Genomic DNA, 20312 nt, shown 5'->3' on the forward strand with positions numbered 1-20312 from the left:
AAAAAGAACAACATTATTAAGGCTCAGAGACTTACTAAAAAGATTGGATGAAGCTTAATCCAACTCCAGGTATGTTTTTGATTAGGGAACAATGTGATATCAGGGTTAAAGTGGGAAAGAGTCAACTCAACTCTATTCTTAATATAATAAATATTTCACTAGAAAGTGGTTATGTTCCAGTAGGTGTCAGAGGCCCCGCCCTCAGCTGGTTTAAATCCTATTTATCGCATCTGTACCAGTGTGTTAATGTAAACCAGAGCTCCTCACCTTGTTCTAAAGTAACTTACGGTGTGGCACAGGGGTCAGTACTCGGTCCAGTTCTGTTTCCTCTTTATATGCTGCCGTTAGGTCACATGATCACAAAGCATGGCATTAACTTCCACTGCTCTGCAGATGACACACACTGGACAATGTCAGTGTAGCTCCAGTTCTACTGTAAGAAACCTCAGTCTTATTTGACCAGGAGCTCTCTTTTAAAGCTCATATAAATCAAGCCTGTAAAACAGACTATTTCCATCCGCGCCGTATAGATAAAATCAGACAAATCTTGCCTAAAATCGATGCTGACTTATCCATGCATTTGTAACGTCTAGATTAGACTGTAACTCCTGCTCAGAGCGTGTCCTAAAAGCTCCATAAAAAGCTTTCAACTGGTTCAAAATGCCGGTGCTGGAGTCTCTTCACTGGCTCCTGTCGAGTTTAGAATCCCATTTAAACTCCTCCTCCTGACTTACAAAGCCATACATGACATGGCCCCTCCCACCTCAAAGATGCTATACAACCATATTATCCTGTAGGGGACCCATATGTCCCAAAAAGACCTTTGAAAGACAGGACCTTTTCACAGTTCAAGACACTTGCAGAAAGCAAAGCATAATGGACCAGCACACTGCCTTCACCAGAGCCATTTACCCCTCAGATCAACATCTCTGACAGAGAACAGGATGGAAAGTTTCTCAGGATTAAGTCCTTAATGACTATATTTCACATTTAGACATACTTAATGCTGACTGTGTGATGGAATAGGTTAAATCATGTTTTAGTTTAGTTGCCATAAGAACTGTGTTTGAAATGTGTTCATGTCATACTTAATGTACTTCCTCATTACCTGCTCATGATGAGAGGTCATTGACGATGTTGCAATATTTTGTTATAGTTACATGTCGTTTTTGCTGGTTTAAGTTAAATTTGTCCAAACTGAGAATAAGTTTGACTAAGAGTTAAAAGCCCACTCCCACTCTAGGCCACACCTCCGAGGTCAGATAAAAGACCAGACGAGACCGCGCTTCTCTCTTCCCCTCGGCTCTTGATCTGAACATCTGCCATGACACACGGGGTCGTGGACCCCGGGGGCCCCTCTCCCTTTGTCTCCAAACTCTACTTTCAGCAATGGCTGAAGCTACATCTTCATCAAAGAATGCACAAAGTCAACGGACCTTGGATTCTTCGAACTCTTCGAACGCTAAACCTGCACAAGGATCAGCACCAGGGACAGCTCCAAGGACCCAAAGACCTCTGAGGACCCAAAGAGCTCTGAAGAGGCCTTGATCCACATCTGAGCCTTCCTTGGACACGTGAGACCTGAGAGTGGCTGAAACTGGCAGAGTGGCATTAAAGTCAGGTTCCCTTGTGTCATTCTACTAGAATTAGTCAAAACTCAATTCTTAATACCAGCGTTTCTTCTAACTAAGTCGAGCCCAGGCCCAGCCTGTGTAACCAAATGTGTCATTAATTGCTTTTATATCTTTGTTTATTAAACCACACAAAATCTTTTTATTGAGCCTTTGTATTGATCTTTATAGAATTATAATTGTCAGTCGATGAATCGTGTTCTCCCTTTCAGAGAATGAGACTGAGGAGGTATTAATGTTTTACTGAACAAGCTTCAGATGGAGCCCCTTTTAAATCCTAAAATGCTACACGTGTGTCCACAATGTAATGGCTCGTCCCAAAGAATATACATTACATCTTTGTACAAATGTGTGAGGAGGAAATGAGTAAGAACCCTACAATCCAAACAGAGCTCTTCGCTCTCAAAATGCTGGCCTTCTGGTGGTCCCAAGAGTTTCTAAAAGCACAGTAGGAGGTAGAGCCTTCTGGTGGTCCCAAGAGTCTCTAAAAGCACAGTAGGAGGTAGAGCCTTCTGGTGGTCCCAAGAGTCTCTAAAAGCACAGTAGGAGGTAGAGCCTTCTGGTGGTCCCAAGAGTCTCTAAAAGCACAGTAGGAGGTAGAGCCTTCTGGTGGTCCCAAGAGTCTCTAAAAGCTCAGTAGGAGGTAGAGCCTTCTGGTGGTCCCAAGAGTCTCTAAAAGCACAGTAGGAGGTAGAGCCTTCTGGTGGTCCCAAGAGTCTCTAAAAGCAGAGTAGGAGGTAGAGCCTTCTGGTGGTCCCAAGAGTCTCTAAAAGCAGAGTAGGAGGTAGAGCCTTCTGGTGGTCCCAAGAGTCTCTAAAAGCACAGTAGGAGGTAGAGCCTTCTGGTGGTCCCAAGAGTCTCTAAAAGCAGAGTAGGAGGTAGAGCCTTCTGGTGGTCCCAAGAGTCTCTAAAAGCACAGTAGGAGGTAGAGCCCTCTGGTGGTCCCAAGAGTCTCTAAAAGCACAGTAGGAGGTAGAGCCTTCTGGTGGTCCCAAGAGTCTCTAAAAGCACAGTAGGAGGTAGAGCTCTTGTGTTATGGAATCAGCTCCTGTCCATGTTAAAGAGGCGACACAGTCTCTTCATTTAAGTCCAGGCTTAAAACGTTCCTCTTTGAAATGACTTATGGTCAGGCCAGTTAGGAACAGAAATATAAAGCTACAGTTTCAGTTCCGCTGCCCTAGGAGCAACTCTGGGGGAAGTATGGCAGCTTGAGCACTATCCTCTGATAAAGACTACTTATTTTATCAACAATATTTCATATTTAATTTCACTTGGAATCTGCTTATTGCCTTTCCTTCTTCTTCTACCACTTCGACAGCGGGAGTGGGACAGGCACATCGATGACCTGTGGACCCAGATGCTCCTCCCTGAGAAACGGTCTCTGCCTTGCGTGCCTCGTGGTGAGTAGTAGCAGGTGCACTTCATTCATTGTTATAGATCTGTGGGAACAGCGTGTGGTTACGCTCTGGTGCCGCTGTGCATTTCATTTTGTCTGTATATTCTTAACTCTTACTATTCTTTGGTAAGTCATTGGTGGATTGGTGCGCACGCAAGCAATTATACATGGCATGGCATTTTATGCCGTGCATTTCAATTATTTAGGTCAAATTGTTAACTCAACTTTGTACCTTTATCTACTTTATAAAATGCATTGCTCCTGAGGAGCTTGAGTTATATATTATTAGATTTAAATAAATTTGCATGGACGTAACTAATTCATAAATGTAAATCTAAAGCATTCCTTTTTGTGTCTTTTGTTCATCTCAGTCGACCTGTGCGACCTTAAGTGGGGTTCATTCTATCCAGGTTCCCTGGATCTAACTCGGGGTGCTAGTGTTTAATCTGGTGACCTTGGGGGTCCAGTGGGTAAAGTACTTTTCCAATTTTCTTAATTCCTACGGCCACCACACCAGACATTTCCAGACCCAATGTGATGCATTTCCTTAATAATACTAAAGTCAGCGTTCATTCATAAGTACTCTGACTTGACAGAGTTCTAAATGTATTTAGCAGTAGTGACACACAGATTTACACAGATTATCAGGTTGTTCCAGGGCTCTTTTCTTTACTTTTTTACATTGTTTTGGCTGATGTGTCTTTATGGATGTTTAATCCATGGTAACGCTTCAAGATTTAAACTACACAGATTTTCATTGAAACATAATGAGATAATATATCTAAAGGAAGACCAGACTCCACTGATTCATTTTCTGCAGTTTTAAAATGTAAAAAAAACCTTGGAGCAGGTTCTCAGAAAAAGAGACTTTTTCCTCTTCACTTTATGCTGAGTTCCGTTTGTCCTCAGAGGTCAGAACTCGGACCTTGGAGAGAAGTTTTCTCAGAGTTTCTGTTCCAGTGTCAAGTCGGAAAAACAGTGAGCAGTGGATTACAGTTTATGAACATTAACGACTCAAAACAAGTGAAACAAACCACTGAAACAGGAAAGTGCTCAAATCAGATTAAATGTGGGTTCAATTTAGTTCATTTATGAACCCGGACAGTGTTATTACTTTTACAGTTTATAAAGCATTGTCTGGGTGGGAAATTTAGCATTTGTTGACATTTGCAACATTAGCATTAGCATTAGCACAGAGCATTTAAACGTGCAGAGGCTCAACAGAAGGAGTAGCTTCACAGACACCAGGGGGCAGTAGGGAAAAACTAAAAGTAAAATAGTACCATCAATATTTGACCTGTCGAATGTTAAACCTAATCCAAAAGCAAGAGCAGACATGTTGGATCAGACCCGGTTTAGGCCCGGTTCTAATCTCGGGGAGACATGACCATTTTAGGATTCAATTGATGTTCATCACATTTTCTGAAAACAATTTTAAAAGTAAAAAAAACTCTTTACTCACTGCATATTGTGGTTTATTATTCTGTAAAGATAATATTTTATTAAAACAGTGATTTGTTCAAAACAGACACTTGTGTCAGGCTGATGTCGGAAGTTTGTTTTCTTCTGTCAAATCAACTCTAAAATAAATGTCTTTTGTTTGTACAGATGTTTTATTTCACACACATTAGAGCGAGTCTGTCGGAGCGCACAGAGACACTGAGGAGTCATAAGTCCTGAGACTAAACCCAGGGACCAGAGAGTGAGTGAATGTGGTGTTGAAGGTGTGGAGGAGGATCAGTCGCTCAGAGGAGACTGTGTAGAAGGACAGAGAGCCAGCCGGACAGTCCACAAACACTGCTACTGTCCCACGAGAGGAGGACCAGGGCTGAGGGAGGACGGTGTCTTTGTTATTATGAAGAACAGTGAAACCACCTTCAGAACAGTCCAGACTCCAGGACTGATCATTGCCTCCAAACCAACTGTCATTACTGATTCCTTTCCTTCTGATTCCTCTGTAAGACACTGATATATTAACCCTTCCACTCCACTGGACCTCCCAGTAACAGCGACCAGTCAGACCAGTGTCACACAGAAGCTGAGGCCAGTAATCAAATCTGTCCTGATGATGTGGATACAGCTGCTTCTCTCTCACACATGTCACCTTCTTGTTGTTGTCAGACAGTTTGAGTTCTCTGTGAGCTGTGTTTGGATCCAGAGTGAGATCACAGAAATCTGATGGAGAGAAGACACAACACAGCAGCAGTTAGTCCCCTGTGCGTCTCAACATGTGGAGACACACTTTATTAGGATTTCATGATACAACTATTTGACTCTATTTATTCTTCAAATGTACAGGATTTAATTGGTTTATGATTCTCATTTCTATATTTATTAGTTGCACCAATCCAGTGTGTTTCATGTTGAGTATAAGAGTTGAATTGTCAGTAGTTTGTTGGTGCAGTGGACAAAGTCAAGCTCAGTGTGACGTCACTACACACATTGCTTCACTCCTCTGTGCTTCATGACACACACTTTCTCCTTTCAGATGTCTCTGTATGAATCCACAGTCACTTGTGCTTGTGTGTAGACAGTCCTGTGCTGAGTCAAACAGCTGTGTCTGTGTCAGTGGCTTAAAGATGGGCTGCAATGTTATTTGAAATTGTGCTGTTAAGTCCTCGTTGGCCGTTAGTGTCCAAGTCTTAATATATTCAGATACTCTCCTTCACCCGGAAATGTGTCGTCACACCGTGACACTGTCCAGCCAACACTGAGGACATTTACACTGAAGTGGACAGCGAGAGGGAACAAAATACAAGTAAATCCTCGTCAAGTGAGCAGATTTCAACAGATGATGAACCTCATATGTTGAAGAACATGACCTGCCTCATGTATTTGAGTCTGAGCCTCGTCAGACCATGAAAATAGAGCGGATGAGAATGACGATGAGGAGACGAGAATGTGCTGCTGCTCAACGCTGCGGACTCCACATTATACCAGGAAGTTGAATGGACCGGTGTGTGGTATAGTTTTCTGAATAACTTGTCTGGGAAGTCAGTGCGCGTCCTCTGGGAGAGCCCGGTGCAGCGCTGTGCTCAGAGCAGCGCTCACAGCAGCAGCGCTCACAGCAGCGCTCACAGCAGCGCTCACAGCAGTGCTCACAGCAGCGCTCACAGCAGTGCATCCGCGGCGATCCACGGCCGCAGCTGGATGCACTGCTGTGAGCGCTGCTGTGAGCGGGGCTTTCCCAGAGGACGCGCACTGACTTCCCAGACAAGTTATTCAGAAAACGATACCACACACCGGTCCATTCAACTTCCTGGTATATTTATTACAACCTGTGATATGCATAAGGTCAGAACTCTCCCCGTGAACAACATCATGCACACGCATCAATCAGACAGCGCATACGGCGATTACAAAAAGCACTGAAAATATCTTGCAACTTTCTTTTGTTGCATATCCAAGTTGATACTTCGCAAGGTTTTGGAAAGTAGACAGAAATCTACGGGAGACGAGAGATGCAATGCGATCCGTCGCGCTAATAAACAAACGCACGTTTGCGCACTCCCCCGTGCATGCGCACTTTTCACGACCAAAAGGTTTTGGTCGTGAAATGTCGGTAGCATACCAGACTTTCCACATCGCCGCTTACATTCTCTTAGTCCGGGACTAATCGTGTCCAAAAACATCTTCCGTAATCTTCCGTTTTGGCCCCTCAAAGAGCCCGTTTCCCTCTAGATCAGTGCAGTGCTTCACATCTTGTGTTATTGCAAGATTCGTCGTGTAAAACGTAAAATTTCGCTCTGTTTAGCACATTTCAGACGAGAACAATGAGGATGATTTTGCAACCGATCTTAAAGCATTCGGTTACCAAGGCGGTTGCTATAGCGTTTTCTTGGGTTTAGCCGAATGAACTCGAGAATTTTTTTTCTCATTTGTCAAAACTAACCGTCTTCGTTGTGAAAAAATGAAAGCTATATTCCACTTATTAAAAAACATTGCAGCCCATTTTTAAAGGTCCCATAACATGCAAAATCGACTTTTCAGAGCTTTTAACTCCTTTCCTCGAATCTCCAAGACCGCATCATAAGCCCAGGCACGCGTCACCATCCCCCCAAAGTAGACTCGTTGATCTGAAGTTCTATCGTTTGTAACTCACTCGCGCGGCGGGAGCGGCGCACGGCGGAGCTGACAGCTGTGGGGGACACACCGCTCTCTCTGAGACTACGTCACAGGTTGGGCGGGGGAGCCAGATCGCTCTTCACAAGGGTGGGGGCCAATATCAAACCAAGCCGTTTGCATTTCCGGGTTGGTGAGGGGGTCCAAGGTCTGGGTGATATTTCTTAACTATTATGTTAAGGGTGTTGCACAACACTTATTATTATCAATGATACACTTAGGATAGACTACGAAACGTGAGAAAAAGCATGTTATGGCACCTTTAATAACTCTGTGTTCAGTGATGGACACAGTCTGAGGCCACGCCCACAGAAGAGAGAGCCAATGAGAAAACAACAGTAAAGTCTGTTCAATCATAAGAATCATGTGGAGTATTAAAGTGCTGTTTGTGTCAGAAATAAGATCATAAAACTAACCAGTGTGAAATGACTTAAGTCAGACTTACATCTCATGATGGGATTGATCCATCGTTCTCCTTTGGGCCTCAGTCTGAAAGAAACACACACATCAGTGTTTTTCACAGAGGATTTTCACTTCATGTGAGATTAAAGGTTTGTTCTGTAGAAGCTGACAGAGGTTCTCAACCTGTGGTACACGCCCTTCAATGTTTATGGATCATTTAGATCTGTAAGTGTGGGTTTTATGTTTTAGTCTGGAGAAATGTCCCTGTTTAAAACAAAGTCTATAAAATAATCTGTAACTCAGGTTTAACGGAATAAAAAAAACAACTAAATATTTAGTCTGTTTTTATTACAGTGACCCACAGGGCCAACAGTGACTCAAGGGGCCCACAATGACCCACAGGGCCACAATGACCCACAGGGCCAACAGTGACTCAAGGGGCCCACAATGACCCACAGGGCCACAATGACCCACAGGGCCAACAGTGACTCAAGGGGCCCAAAATGACCCGCATGGCCAAAATGACCCACAGGGCCAACAGTGACTCAAGGGGCCCACAATGACCCACAGGGCCAAAAGTGACTCAAGGGGCCCACAATGACCCACTGGACCCCAAGTGACCCACAGTGACCCACGGAACCCACAATGACACAGTGACCCACGGGGCCCACAGTGACTCACGGGACCCACAGGGCCCACAGTGACCCACAGAACCCACAGTGACCCACGGGGCCCACAGTGACTCACGGGACCCACAGTGACCCACTTGACCCACAGTAGCCCACGGGACCCACAGTGACCCATGGGACCCACGGGGACCACAGTGGTCCACGGAACCCACAGTGACCCACGGGACCCACAGGGCCCACGGTGACCCACAGGACCCATGGTGACCCACAGTGACCCAGCGACCCATAGTGACCCAAGGGGCCCACGGGACCCACAGTGATCTACAGGGCACACAGTGACCCACGGGGACCATAGTGACCCACAGAGACCAGGGGGCCACAGTGACCCACAGAGGCCCAAGGGTCCACGGTGACCCACAGTGACCCACAGGGCACACAGTGACCCACGGGGACCATAGTGACCCACAGAGACCCAAGGGTCCACAGTGACCCACCTGACCCACAATGACCCTCGGGGCTCACAGTGACTATGGCAATTGGTTTTTAACAAAAAAAACAAATGGTAAACTTAATGAGTAACTTTGAAATAACATGAAACCAACGTTAAACCAACATTTGCTCCAGTAGACAGACCTAACACTGGTCCATACCATAGTGAACACACTGTTACCTGATATTAAAGGTCCCATAACATGCAAAATCGACTTTTCAGAGCTTTTAACCTTCTTACATTGCTATTTGTGCTTCATATATGTACCCAGAAAGTTTTTTTGATTGATTCCCGCAGTGTTTAGCTATATTACAGACTATCTCCTTTCCTCCAATCTCCAAACTGACGGGGGGTAGACACAAGACCGCGTCATAACCACAGGCACGCGTCACCATCCCCCCTCCCCCCGCATATATAATATATATATATATATATATATATATATATATATATATATATATATATATATATATATATATATATATATATATATATATATATATATATCTATAGATCTATAGATCTATAGATCTATAGATATATCTGTTCTGCGCACGCTGTAGAATAAACACCAGATTTGTTTAGTCTCAAAGTAATGTTGATCTGAAGTTCTATCGTTTCTCACTCAGTCGCGCGGAGCTGACAGCTGTGGGGGACACACTACATCACGGGTGGGCGGGGCACACACGCGCTCTGAAACTACGTCACGGGTTGGGCGAGGGAGCCAGATTGCTCTTTGCAAGGGTGGGGGCGAATATCAAACCAAGCCGTTTGCATTTCCAGGTTGGTGAGGGGGTCCAAGGTCAGGGTGATATTTCTTGACTATTATGTTAAGGGTGTTGCACAACCCTTATTATTATCAATTATATACTTAGAATAGACTACAAACATGAAAAAAAGCATGTTATGGCACCTTTAACCTGTAAATAGCACTCTTAGGTGTTACAAATCTCAGTGAGGACAGGTCCATACCTGAGAGTGTCCAGTGTGCAGTGGGGGTCCTCCTGTAGAGCAGACAGGAGCTTTACTCCTTTGTCTCCTGGATGGTTGTAGCTTAGGTCTAGTTCTCTCAGATGGGAGGGGTTGGACCTCAGAGCTGAGGCCAGAGAAACACAGCCTTCCTCTGAGACCAGACAACCTGAAAGTCTGAGGACACATATTAACAAACCCTCCAGCTCAGCTGCCGTTAGAACTCATTTCCACATCCAAGTGTAATGAGTTTGCATTATTCTTTAATGACAAAGTTCAGGGCATTAAAAATGCTATAAATCCCACAATGCAAAAAATTACCCTAAAACCAACAAGACACTTAGAGCTAACTCACTTTGCACCAGTAACTGACAAAACTGTCCATGAGATCATCACCAGTCTGAGTTCATCTACATGCTGCCTTGATGTGTTACCCACCAAATTTCTAAAGTCTGTGCTGAACAGTTTGTTAGCGCCACTCACTCACATAGTTAACATGTCGCTTCAATCTGGAACATTCCCAATGTCTTTGAAAACTGCGGTCATAAAGCCTCTCCTAAAGAAGAGCAGTCTTGATGCCGCAGTACTGAGTCATTACCGGCCCATCTCTAATCTGCCATTTTGGGGCAAAGTCCTTGAAAAGGTTGTTTACCAACAGCTCACAGATTTCCTCTTAATTAACAACTCATTTGATGTTTTTCAGTCAGGTTTTAGACCTCATCACAGCACTGAGACTGCTCTTGTCAAGGTGACAAATGACATCCGCCTGAACACTGACACGGGCAAAGCCTCAGTCTTAATTCTGTTAGATCTGAGTGCTGCTTTTGACACTGTCGATCATGGGATCCTCTTACAGAGACTAGAGGACTGGGTGGGCATCACTGGCACTGCCCTAAACTGGTTAAGGTCCTATCTGGAAGACAGGAAGTACTTTGTTGAAATTGGTAGCTGTGTCTCAGACCACATGACCCTGACCTGTGGAGTGCCCCAAGGGTCAGTCCTGGGTCCCCTTCTGTTCAACCTCTACATGCTGCCGTTGGGTCAGTTGATACGCAGTGAAAATGTGTCCTATCACAATTATGCAGACGACACTCAGATCTATGTTTCACTGTCGGCAGGTGACTATGGACCAGTAGATTCACTCTGTCACTGCATCCAACAGATCAGTTTGTGGATGCAAAACAACTTTCTCCAGCTGAACTCAGACAAGACTGAAATAATCGTTTTTGGCCCACAGAAACAAAGAGAAAGTGTTAGCGGTCACCTCCAGAGTCTCGCTCTAAAACCTACAAACCAAATTAGAAATCTGGGGGTAATAATGGACTCAGACTTGAACTTTAATAGCCACGTCAAATCAATAACATCAGCAGCTTTTTACCATCTAAAAAACATTGCCAAAATCAAAAATATAGTGTCAAAACCAGATTTAGAGAGACTTATCCACGCGTTTGTCTCCAGTAGATTAGACTACTGTAACGGCCTGCTCACTGGCCTCTCCAAACGAGCTGTAAAACAGCTGCAGTACATCCAGAACGCTGCTGCTCGGGTCCTGACCAGAACCAGGAAGTATGATCACATTAGTCCTGTTCTCAGGTCTCTGCACTGGCTCCCTGTGGCTCAGAGAATAGACTTTAAAGCAGCTCTGCTTGTGTACAAGTCTCTTCATGGCCTAGCACCAAAGTACATCTTGGATATGTTAGTGCCATATGAACCATCTCGGACTCTGAGGACCTCAGGGACCGGCCTCCTGCTGGTGCCCAGAGTCAGGACAAAACATGGGGAATCTGCGTTTCAGTTTTATGCAGCTAAAATCTGGAACAGTCTTCCTGAAGATGTGAGACAGGCTTCTACTCTGACAATGTTCAAATCTAAGCTAAAAACAGTTTTGTTTAGCTGCGCATATGACTGAAAGGATTTTTTCTTTGCACTCTTCTCTTTTGTTTGTGATTTTATTAGTTTAGAAAATCAGTTGGATTGATAATTTTTAATTTAGTTAATTTTATTGTATTTCTGTAATTTCTTTGTGATTTGAATGCATTTTTCCTGCTGTGAAGCACTTTGAATTGCCTTGTGTATGAAATGTGCTCTACAAATAAACTTGCCTTGCCTATTCTAATCAGTCAAGGACATTTAATCCAAATTACGCAAATAACAAGTCCTCTATCTTTATTTCACTTTATGTTGTTATTTTCCAATATAACCACCAACAAGTTATGTAATAATAGTGAATAATATTAATCTCTCTGACCTGAGCTGTTCCAGTTTACAGTGAGGACTCTTCAGTCCAGCAGATAACATCTTCAGCCCTGAGTCCTTCAAGGCATTGTGACTGAGGTCCAGGACTCTCAGACTAGAGGACTGGGAGCTGAGGACTGAGGACAGAGCTTCCCAGCTTCTCTCTGACAGGTCACAGCTGCTCAGTCTGGAGAGAGACAACATTGTTTATGTAGAAGTTGAATCCAGCCATTTTCTGTTAAACAAAGGTTACTCACAGAGCTTTGTTGGAGGCTTTGACCACTGGCAGCAGCCTCAGGAGAGCTTCCTCTGAAGAAGAGTATTTTTTCAGCTCAAATTGGTCCAGATCTTCTTCTGATGATAGTAAGATGAAGGCCAAAGCTGACCACTGAGCAGGAGACAGTCCACCTTCAGACAGACGTCCTGAACTCAGGTACTGTTGGATCTGCTCCACCAGAGAACGCTCATTCAGTTCATTCAGACAGTGGAGCAGGTTGATGCTCCTCTCTGCAGACACATCCTCATTCAGCTTCTTCTTGATGTATTTAGCTGTTTTCTGATTGGTATCGGAGCTACTTTTTGTCTGTGTCACCAGACCTTGTAGAAGGACCTGATTGGCAGACAGTGAAAGACCCAATAGGAAGCGAAGGAGCAAGTCCAGGTGTCCATTTGGACTCTTTAAGGCCTGGTCCACAGCTGTCTGGTGAAGGTGCCTTAGTTTTCTTTTCACACTGAATATTGTCGACTTCTGTGTTTTCTCTGAGAGCAGGTTGATCCCAGTGTTGATGAAGGTCAGATGGACGTGAAGAGCTGCCAGAAACTCCTGCACACTCAGATGGATGAAGCAGTAGACCTTGTCCTGGTACAGGCCTGGCTCCTCTCTAAAGACCTGTGTGAACACTCCGGAGTACACTGAGGCCTCTGCAGCGTCCAGCCCACACTCGCTAAGGTCACTCTTGTAGAAGATCAGATTTCCTTTCTGCAGCTGCTCAAAGGCCAGTTTTCCCAGAGACTTCACCATCTTCTTGGTCTTTGGACTCCAGTGTGGGTCTGTCTCAGCTCCTTCTTCATACTTGATGTTCTTGACGTTGGCCTGAACCACCAGGAAGTGGATGTACATCTGAGTCAGGGTCTTGGGCAGCTCTCCTCTCTCTCTGCTTTTCAACACATGCTCCAGGACTGTGGCAGTGATCCAGCAGAAGACTGGCATGTGGCACATGATGTGGAGGCTTCTGGACGTCTTGATGTGGGACATGATTGTGTCAGCCTGGTCTCTGAACCGCTTCCTGAAGTACAGCTCCTTCTGTGGGTCAGTGAACCCTCTGACCTCTGTCACCATGGAGACGCACTCAGGAGGGATCTGATTGGCCGCCGCAGGTCGTGCGGTTATCCAGAGGCGAGCAGAGGGAAGCAGGCTCCCCCTGATGAGGTTTACCAGCAGCACGTCTACTGAGACAGACTCTGAGGGGTCAGTCAGGGCCTTGGTTTTGGTGAAGTCCAGAGGAAGTCTGCACTCGTCCAGACCGTCAAAGATGAAGAGCACCTGGAGGTCTTCAAAGCTGCAGAGTTCTGCTTGTGTTTGACTAAAGAAGTGATGAACAAGTGTCACCAAGCTGAAGCTTCTCTCCTTCAGCACATTGAGTGCTCTGAAAGTGAACGGGAACAGCAGCTGTATGTCCTGGTTGGCTTTGCCTTCAGCCCAGTCCAGACTGAACTTCTGAGTGAGCACTGTTTTCCCGATGCCAGCCACGCCCTTTGTCAGCACTGTTCTGATTGGTCCTTTTGTGTCAGCTGGGCCTTTAAAGAGGTCTTCACATGTGATGGCTGTCTCTGCTGGGTCTGGTTTCCTGGAGGCTGTTTCCATGTGTCTGACTTCATGTTCCTGGTTGACCTCTGAAGACCCTCCCTCTGTGATGTAGAGCTCTGTGTAGATCTGCTTCAGAAGGGTGGGGTTTCCTGCTTTAGCGATGCCCTCAAACACACACTCAAACTTCTGCTGCAGGTCACACTTCAGTTTACGCCCACAAACTCCAGAATAAGTCCCTGAATAAAGACAACAGACACAGCCCTGAGTCTCAGAGAATATAAAATGACTGTGAGCACCTTGTTCAATGTGTTAAATGGTCCTACTTCTCCACAGACGTTCAGCCAGCTCCTTCTGCTTCATCCTTCTCAGGAAGTTCAGTGTGATCTTCAGAACAGCCTCACTGCTGCTCCTCTGCTCTTCATCCTCGTCCTTCAGAGGCTCTAAGCATTCTGGGTAATCTGTAGTCAGAACCTTGTGGAGCTTCTTCAGCTCCTTCTGGACAAAAGTGAAGATGTCCTTCTCCAGAAGCTGAACAGACACATTATAAACAACACAAATGCAGTCAGAGTCAGGTCTGTGTGAAACAAGTTCTCATTCATCTGAACATTTACAAACTTTAGTATTTGACAGACCTTAAATACGGAGTCCAGCTGTGTCTGATGGTGCTGACCACTAGAGACCTCTGGACCCGGCTGCTCCACTCTGTCAAAGAGACTAAATTAACATTTATTCTTGCGTCAGTGCTATTGTAGAAACAGATTCAGTTGTAGTCATCTGGACACTGTTTTTAGAAAAGCAAGACATTTTGACTTCCATCCAAGAGTCATTCTCAATCTAAGGATTTGGTCCGAGAACTTAAATATTTAGCCTACTCTGAATAAGCCCCTCCCACTAGTCAAAACATCCTGATAATAGTCTTAACTGTTTACAGTTTCACCTTAACCTACTCATATTTGCTTACCCTAACTGCCCTGTACTGGCCAAAGAAATCCTATTGTTAGCTTTTGCGGCTCCTCAATACTGATGAGTACTTGATTCGCACCAGAATGACCATGGCTGATGCCGCCCCATGGCTTCAAAATACTACTATACACTACCGGTAGATTGATACATAAAGCTGTACAAAATGTAAACAAATAGAAAAACAGGACAGACTATTCTCAGGAGGCTCCGCCCAGTGGTCAGGGCCTACTCAGGTTAGGATAAATACTTGAGTTCTCAGACCAAATTTGTATCTTTAAGAATGACTCTTGGAGGAGAGTCAAAATGTCTTGTTTTTCTAAAACCGTGTCCAGATGGTACAACTGAAACTTTTCTACAATGGAACACTCCTGGGCCGCCTGGTCAAACTTTTAGAAAACATGGGATGTCATATCACTTTTATGTGGACGACTCCCAGTCTATCTGCCAGTAAAAAATAGTTCCCTGGCGCCCGTCCTGAACTGTCTGGATGATGTCAAGGCTTGGCTGGCTGTGGAAAATGGAAATTGTGGTTTTTCAGCCTAACAAAGCAGTTGATTTTAATTTAGAATTGGGGTCTCACCAACCCTACATCACGTTTGCAGCCACCAACCTTGGCGTCATCATTGATGGAGATTTTAAGCTTGACAAGCAGATCAATGTGGTGGTTAAATCTATTTTTTTCACCTTCGGCTTTTATCTAGACTCAAATGGGTTTTATCTTTTAGTGACCTGGAGCGGGTGATCCATGCTTTTATCTCTACACGTCTTGACTTCTGTAATGCACTGTACACTGGGATCAGCCAAGCTAACACGCGAACAAGCTAACAAGCTAACCTGTCACGCTTACAGTTAGTGCAGCACGACTTGTAACGGGCCCACATCGTAGAGAACATATTACACCTCAATCATTTTAGAGTTGATTTTAAAATGTTCTCGTTTGTTTTTAAAGTGCTTCATGGCCTGGCCCCCGCGTACATTTCAGACCTCAGTGTCCCCTACACTCCTGCGCTCGCTGAGGTCTGAGGACCAGTTCCAACTTCTTCAACAACGAGACTAAAAAGCCGAGGCGAACGAGCCTTTTCTGTTGTTGGCCCCAAACTTTGGAACGCTCTTCCTCCCACTCTTCCTCCTTCAGTTGATGCTTTTAAATCTTGTTTAAAAACGCACTTTTATTCACTGGCATTTGACCCGGCATGAGAATTGTGTGGTCCTCCAACCGTCTTTTATTATTTTTTAATATTTCATATTGTTGTTAATTTATTTTTATTTTGTTTGTACGTTTTTATGTAGTTTTATTTTAATTTTTTAACATATTTTGCTTGTGTTTATTTTGTACTCGGTGCAGCACTTTGGAGACTTTGTGATTGGACAAATGAGGGATGTTGATGTCCCATAGACCGGTCACTCCTGAAGGACCCACAGCTGGGGAATTCTGCAGAAGATTCTGGTTTGTGCTCGAGTCTGGTGAATTTAAAAAACAATGAAAATGTTTTTGGGATTAAAAACACTGATTTAGAAGACAATTTAGATGAATCACACATTTTCTCTCTAAACTGAAATAGTTGAAGTAAACACTAGAAAAGCCAGAGAAACTGAGCAGCGCCAACATCCCCAGAACGCTGATGGTGAACTTCTACAACTGTGCCATCAGTTCTGATCTGACCTATGGATTTTTAGTTTGGTTCTCCAACGTGTGGTAAAAACAGCTTGGACTTCTCTCCCAGAGATCAGTCCCATCTACACCAGCCGCTGTCTGAAGAGAGAGCACAACCTCCTGCATGAGCCACACCACCAGCTCTACACCTGCTCCACCTGCTGCCCTCAGGGAGAAGGTACAGGTCCAAACATACCAGAAGCACCAGACTGAGCAAGAGCCTGTATCCTCCTGCTGTGAGGCTGCTGAACAGTGGCCCCTCCCCTCTCTGGACAAGAACCACACCCACCAACACAATAACAATCATGAACCTCCACATGTCTGACTGTATGTCCTTGAAATATTCAACAGAATTACTCAAACTGTATTTTATTTAACACTACAGACATTAAATCATGTATTTGTCAGTTTGCTATTTGAACAGAAAAGCAACAACAGCATTGCCCAGTCTGCACCTAAAGATGTTTTATTATATAATTAAATCAATGTCATAGATTTCTCTGGAACAATGTGACTTCAAAGATCTTTTCTCAAAATGCTTTCTCCCACAGAGACATAAAGATCAGCCTAAAGTAGCACCTACACACACCAAACGTTACAAACTTGGACTTAACATGATTTTGACTAATCGTACACAAGGATTTTTTCATATCTAATAAAAAGCTGATATTTTTTGAAAGTTTTGACTCAAAGAAATGAAGCAAAATTTGAATTTTTACACCACGTTTTCAGAAAGATCCAGTAGATCAGAAATCCAAAAACACGTCTGCTTAAAAAAAATAATAATCTGACATGTCAACAAAATGAAGCAAGAAATTTGGTTCTGACCATTTTCCCAGAAACTGATCAAACTGATTCAAACTGATATCTGTAAAGTCTTTTTTTCTGTCCTCTTCACCTGCAGCGTCTCTTAACTCACATTTACTCAAAAGAGGTGATTATGTGGTAGTTGCAGCTCACTTCCAGATCCTTATCATATCAAGCAGTGCTTTAATACCTATGATGTAATTATTATATCCCATAACACACAGATGTGACTCACGGCTCTGTCCTGAAGGTTATTGGTTCAAACATAGACCTGTGACTCCTGAGGGACTCACAGCTGGGACCAGGTTCAGACCGAGGATGTTTCTGGTGGATCCTGGTAAAGAAAAACACAGATCAAATGGAAAAGATTAAAAGCATTTGACTTTGACTTAACTCCAGTTACTCCTAAAACAGTCCTATAAACACACATCAATAATCAGATCTAATGATTGTGTCTGACTTACTGTGGATCATGTTTGTTTTTAAAGTCAATGATTCGTCCAATGGAGCGTTCACTTGTCACTTCTCCCCTGCTGGTGGTGGGAGGTACTGCGTCCTCTCTGTGCTCTCTCTGATCCATGCTCAGTCCAGAGTCCTACACAATGACATCACACTGTTTAACCCCGCCCACTCATCACATGGTTTATTTATTTATCCATAATATTCAATATGAAATGGCACATTACAAATACAAACAACAAACATATAAGTCTAAAATAAGTGTGTACATGTCTGTTGTTCTGGTTGTACATGTGTGCTGATCTGTCACATCAAACTAAAGGACAAACAAATGAACAGGTTGTTTACTTGTCCTTATATTGAAATAAACACAGACTACATGAGCCATCAGCCTGTTCTGTGCAGTCTGCACTTTAGTCAAGTGTTTCATCTCATGGAGCCTCAAGAAAACACATTCACATCAAACTGTAACATATGAGATTCAAACTGAACTAAAACCAGTCACAAATTCAGTGGGAACCAAAAGGACCAAAACAGGACCATTTATTTGGGTTTAGAGGAAGTGACAGCAGCAAAGTCCTACACTGCCCCCTACAGACACAAGTCAAGTTCTACAGGGAAATGATAAACAACAACAAGTGATATTAGACAATTATGAGTGAGGCAAAATCTACAAATAGGTCAATAATCTAAACAGAACTATGACTAACAAATGTAAAGTTACGTAATAAATACATTCAGCACTCATTATAAATGATTAAAGAAGTTTTAATTAAACTAATGATATAACAAGGCCTAAAACCAGGAAATAAACCAAGGCCTAAACTAGATCTGTACCAAACCAGGTCTAATTCAGGACTAAACCAGGACTAAACCAGGACTAAACCAGGTCTAAACCAGGACTAAACCAGGACTAATTCAGGACTAAACCAGGACTAAACCAGGTCTAAACCAGGACTAAACCAGGACTAAACCAGAACTAAACCAGGTATGATCCAGGACTAAACCAGGACTAAACCAGGACTAAACCAGGTCTAAACCAGGTCTAAACCAGGACTAAACCAGGACTAAACCAGGACTAAACCAGGTCTAATTCAGGACTAAACCAGGACTAAACCAGGTCTAAACCAGGACTAAACCAGGACTAAACCAGAACTAAACCAGGTATGATCCAGGACTAAACCAGGTCTAAACCAGGACTAAACCAGGACTAAACCAGGACTAAACCAGGACTAAACCAGGTATAATCCAGGACTAAAGCCAGTGTTGAATCTAATCAAAGTAGTCAAACCTGAGCGGATCCAAAGAGTCCAAAGTGTCCCAGAGAAAAGTGTGCGGCTGGAGGAAGAAACCTGTTTGTGTGTTCTTCCTGGAGTGACTCAGAGCCGCTCCTCTATTGGCTGTGGTCCAGGTGGGCGGGGCTTCACACAGGTGAGTGACAGGAGGTTACTGCTGAGGACACAAATATGGCAGGACCTGAAGGCTTTATTAGACAGGTGAAATGGGGAAGAGAGAGGAGGGAGGACAAGCAGCAAATTTTCGTAGCCGGGATTCAAACTCACAACACTTTGCTGCATATGTGCTGCCGCCTAAACCTCTCCAGAGTATTTATTTTCACTTTTCACTTTTGACTCGTGGCTGAAAACACGTGAAGACTCATATTTTAGAACATTTTCACATCAGTTCATGGTTTAGTTTCTTTGGTGTTGCTCTGAAAGCTTCTCCAAACTGAAGAAAGGTTGAAGAAAGAGCAAAAGTCTCCATAGTTGTGGTTTCCTCCTCTGTCTCTCCTCCTCCTCGTACGTCAGTTATTGAGACACATTTTCAGATGAGAGTTGATCCTATCGTTTGGACGCTCTGACTCTCCAGTTTGCTCTCAGCTGGTGCAGCCCTCCTCCGCCCCATCAGCACCTCTCCAGAGCTCATCTTCTCATATTTGGACCTTCTCTTCCTTCACCAGTGTCTAGAGCTACTGCAGATTGTGGCCTGTTTATTATTCTGCAAACAACAGATTTGATTGACAGACAGAGAGCCAGCAGGACAGTCCACAAACGTGTTGATGGATTTGCTTTTCTGACATTTTGAAGACGCTGTCACGTTTAAATATATAGAGTGGTTTTAGAACATCCAGAGCTCTTCAGTCCCAGATTCTTTAGTGTAAAGTGTGAAACAAACACAAAGTGAACTAAACCAGTGAGAACACAAAACAAGGAGCAAAGATCTCATCATTACTGGATTAGAAACAAAACATCACAGCTTTGCAAGAGCCGCAGCTGGAGTCGATGAAGGTGAAGCTCCTCCTGAGGAATTACAGACACTTCAACAACAGATTTAGATATTTCTGAACAGTATAAACATAAATGTGTAAATGCACAACATCTCCAGTTACATACTGTCCCAAGCAAGGATCGTAGAATGAAACCATCCATTGTGATTCAGCTGGAGTCAAAGAAGCAAAAGATTGACCTACTGCGACAATCTAGAGAACTAAAGGCACAAGAGTCGACATGAATCAACATTTAACCAAGAAAAATACAGAAGTGGCTAAATGTGGACGCTTTCTCAGGAAACAAGACAAAAGACAAGCGACCTGGACAAGGAATGTGAAAGTTTACATCTGACACAACAAAGAACTGGACAGAGACACTGAGGACAGAGACACAGAGGACAGAGACACAGAGGACAGAGACACTGAGGACAGAGACACAGAGGACAGAGACACAGAGGACAGAGACACAGGGGACAGTG

At 43.9% G+C, this 20312-nt stretch overlaps 1 protein-coding gene across 1 annotated transcript in view; it reads right to left on the minus strand.

The window, feature by feature from the left end:
• Positions 1-18913, minus strand: part of LOC140370344 (uncharacterized) — a 40212-nt gene extending 21299 nt beyond the window's left edge. The window contains 10 exon segments of the mRNA XM_072457455.1: positions 913-929; positions 4662-5202; positions 7595-7638; positions 9643-9816; positions 11888-12061; positions 12132-14209; positions 14314-14383; positions 17341-17439; positions 17570-17700; positions 18856-18913. Of these exon segments, the coding sequence (XP_072313556.1) occupies positions 913-929; positions 4662-5202; positions 7595-7638; positions 9643-9816; positions 11888-12061; positions 12132-14209; positions 14314-14383; positions 17341-17439; positions 17570-17685 (3313 nt within the window). The 5' untranslated portion in view covers positions 17686-17700; positions 18856-18913.
• Positions 18914-20312: the final 1399 nt, after the last annotated feature.

Source organism: Eucyclogobius newberryi, unplaced genomic scaffold (genome assembly GCF_026437365.1).
Source record: "Eucyclogobius newberryi isolate DKJ021-1_F unplaced genomic scaffold, fEucNew1.0.hap1 SCAF_21, whole genome shotgun sequence".
In the NCBI taxonomy this organism is placed as follows: domain Eukaryota; kingdom Metazoa; phylum Chordata; class Actinopteri; order Gobiiformes; family Gobiidae; genus Eucyclogobius; species Eucyclogobius newberryi.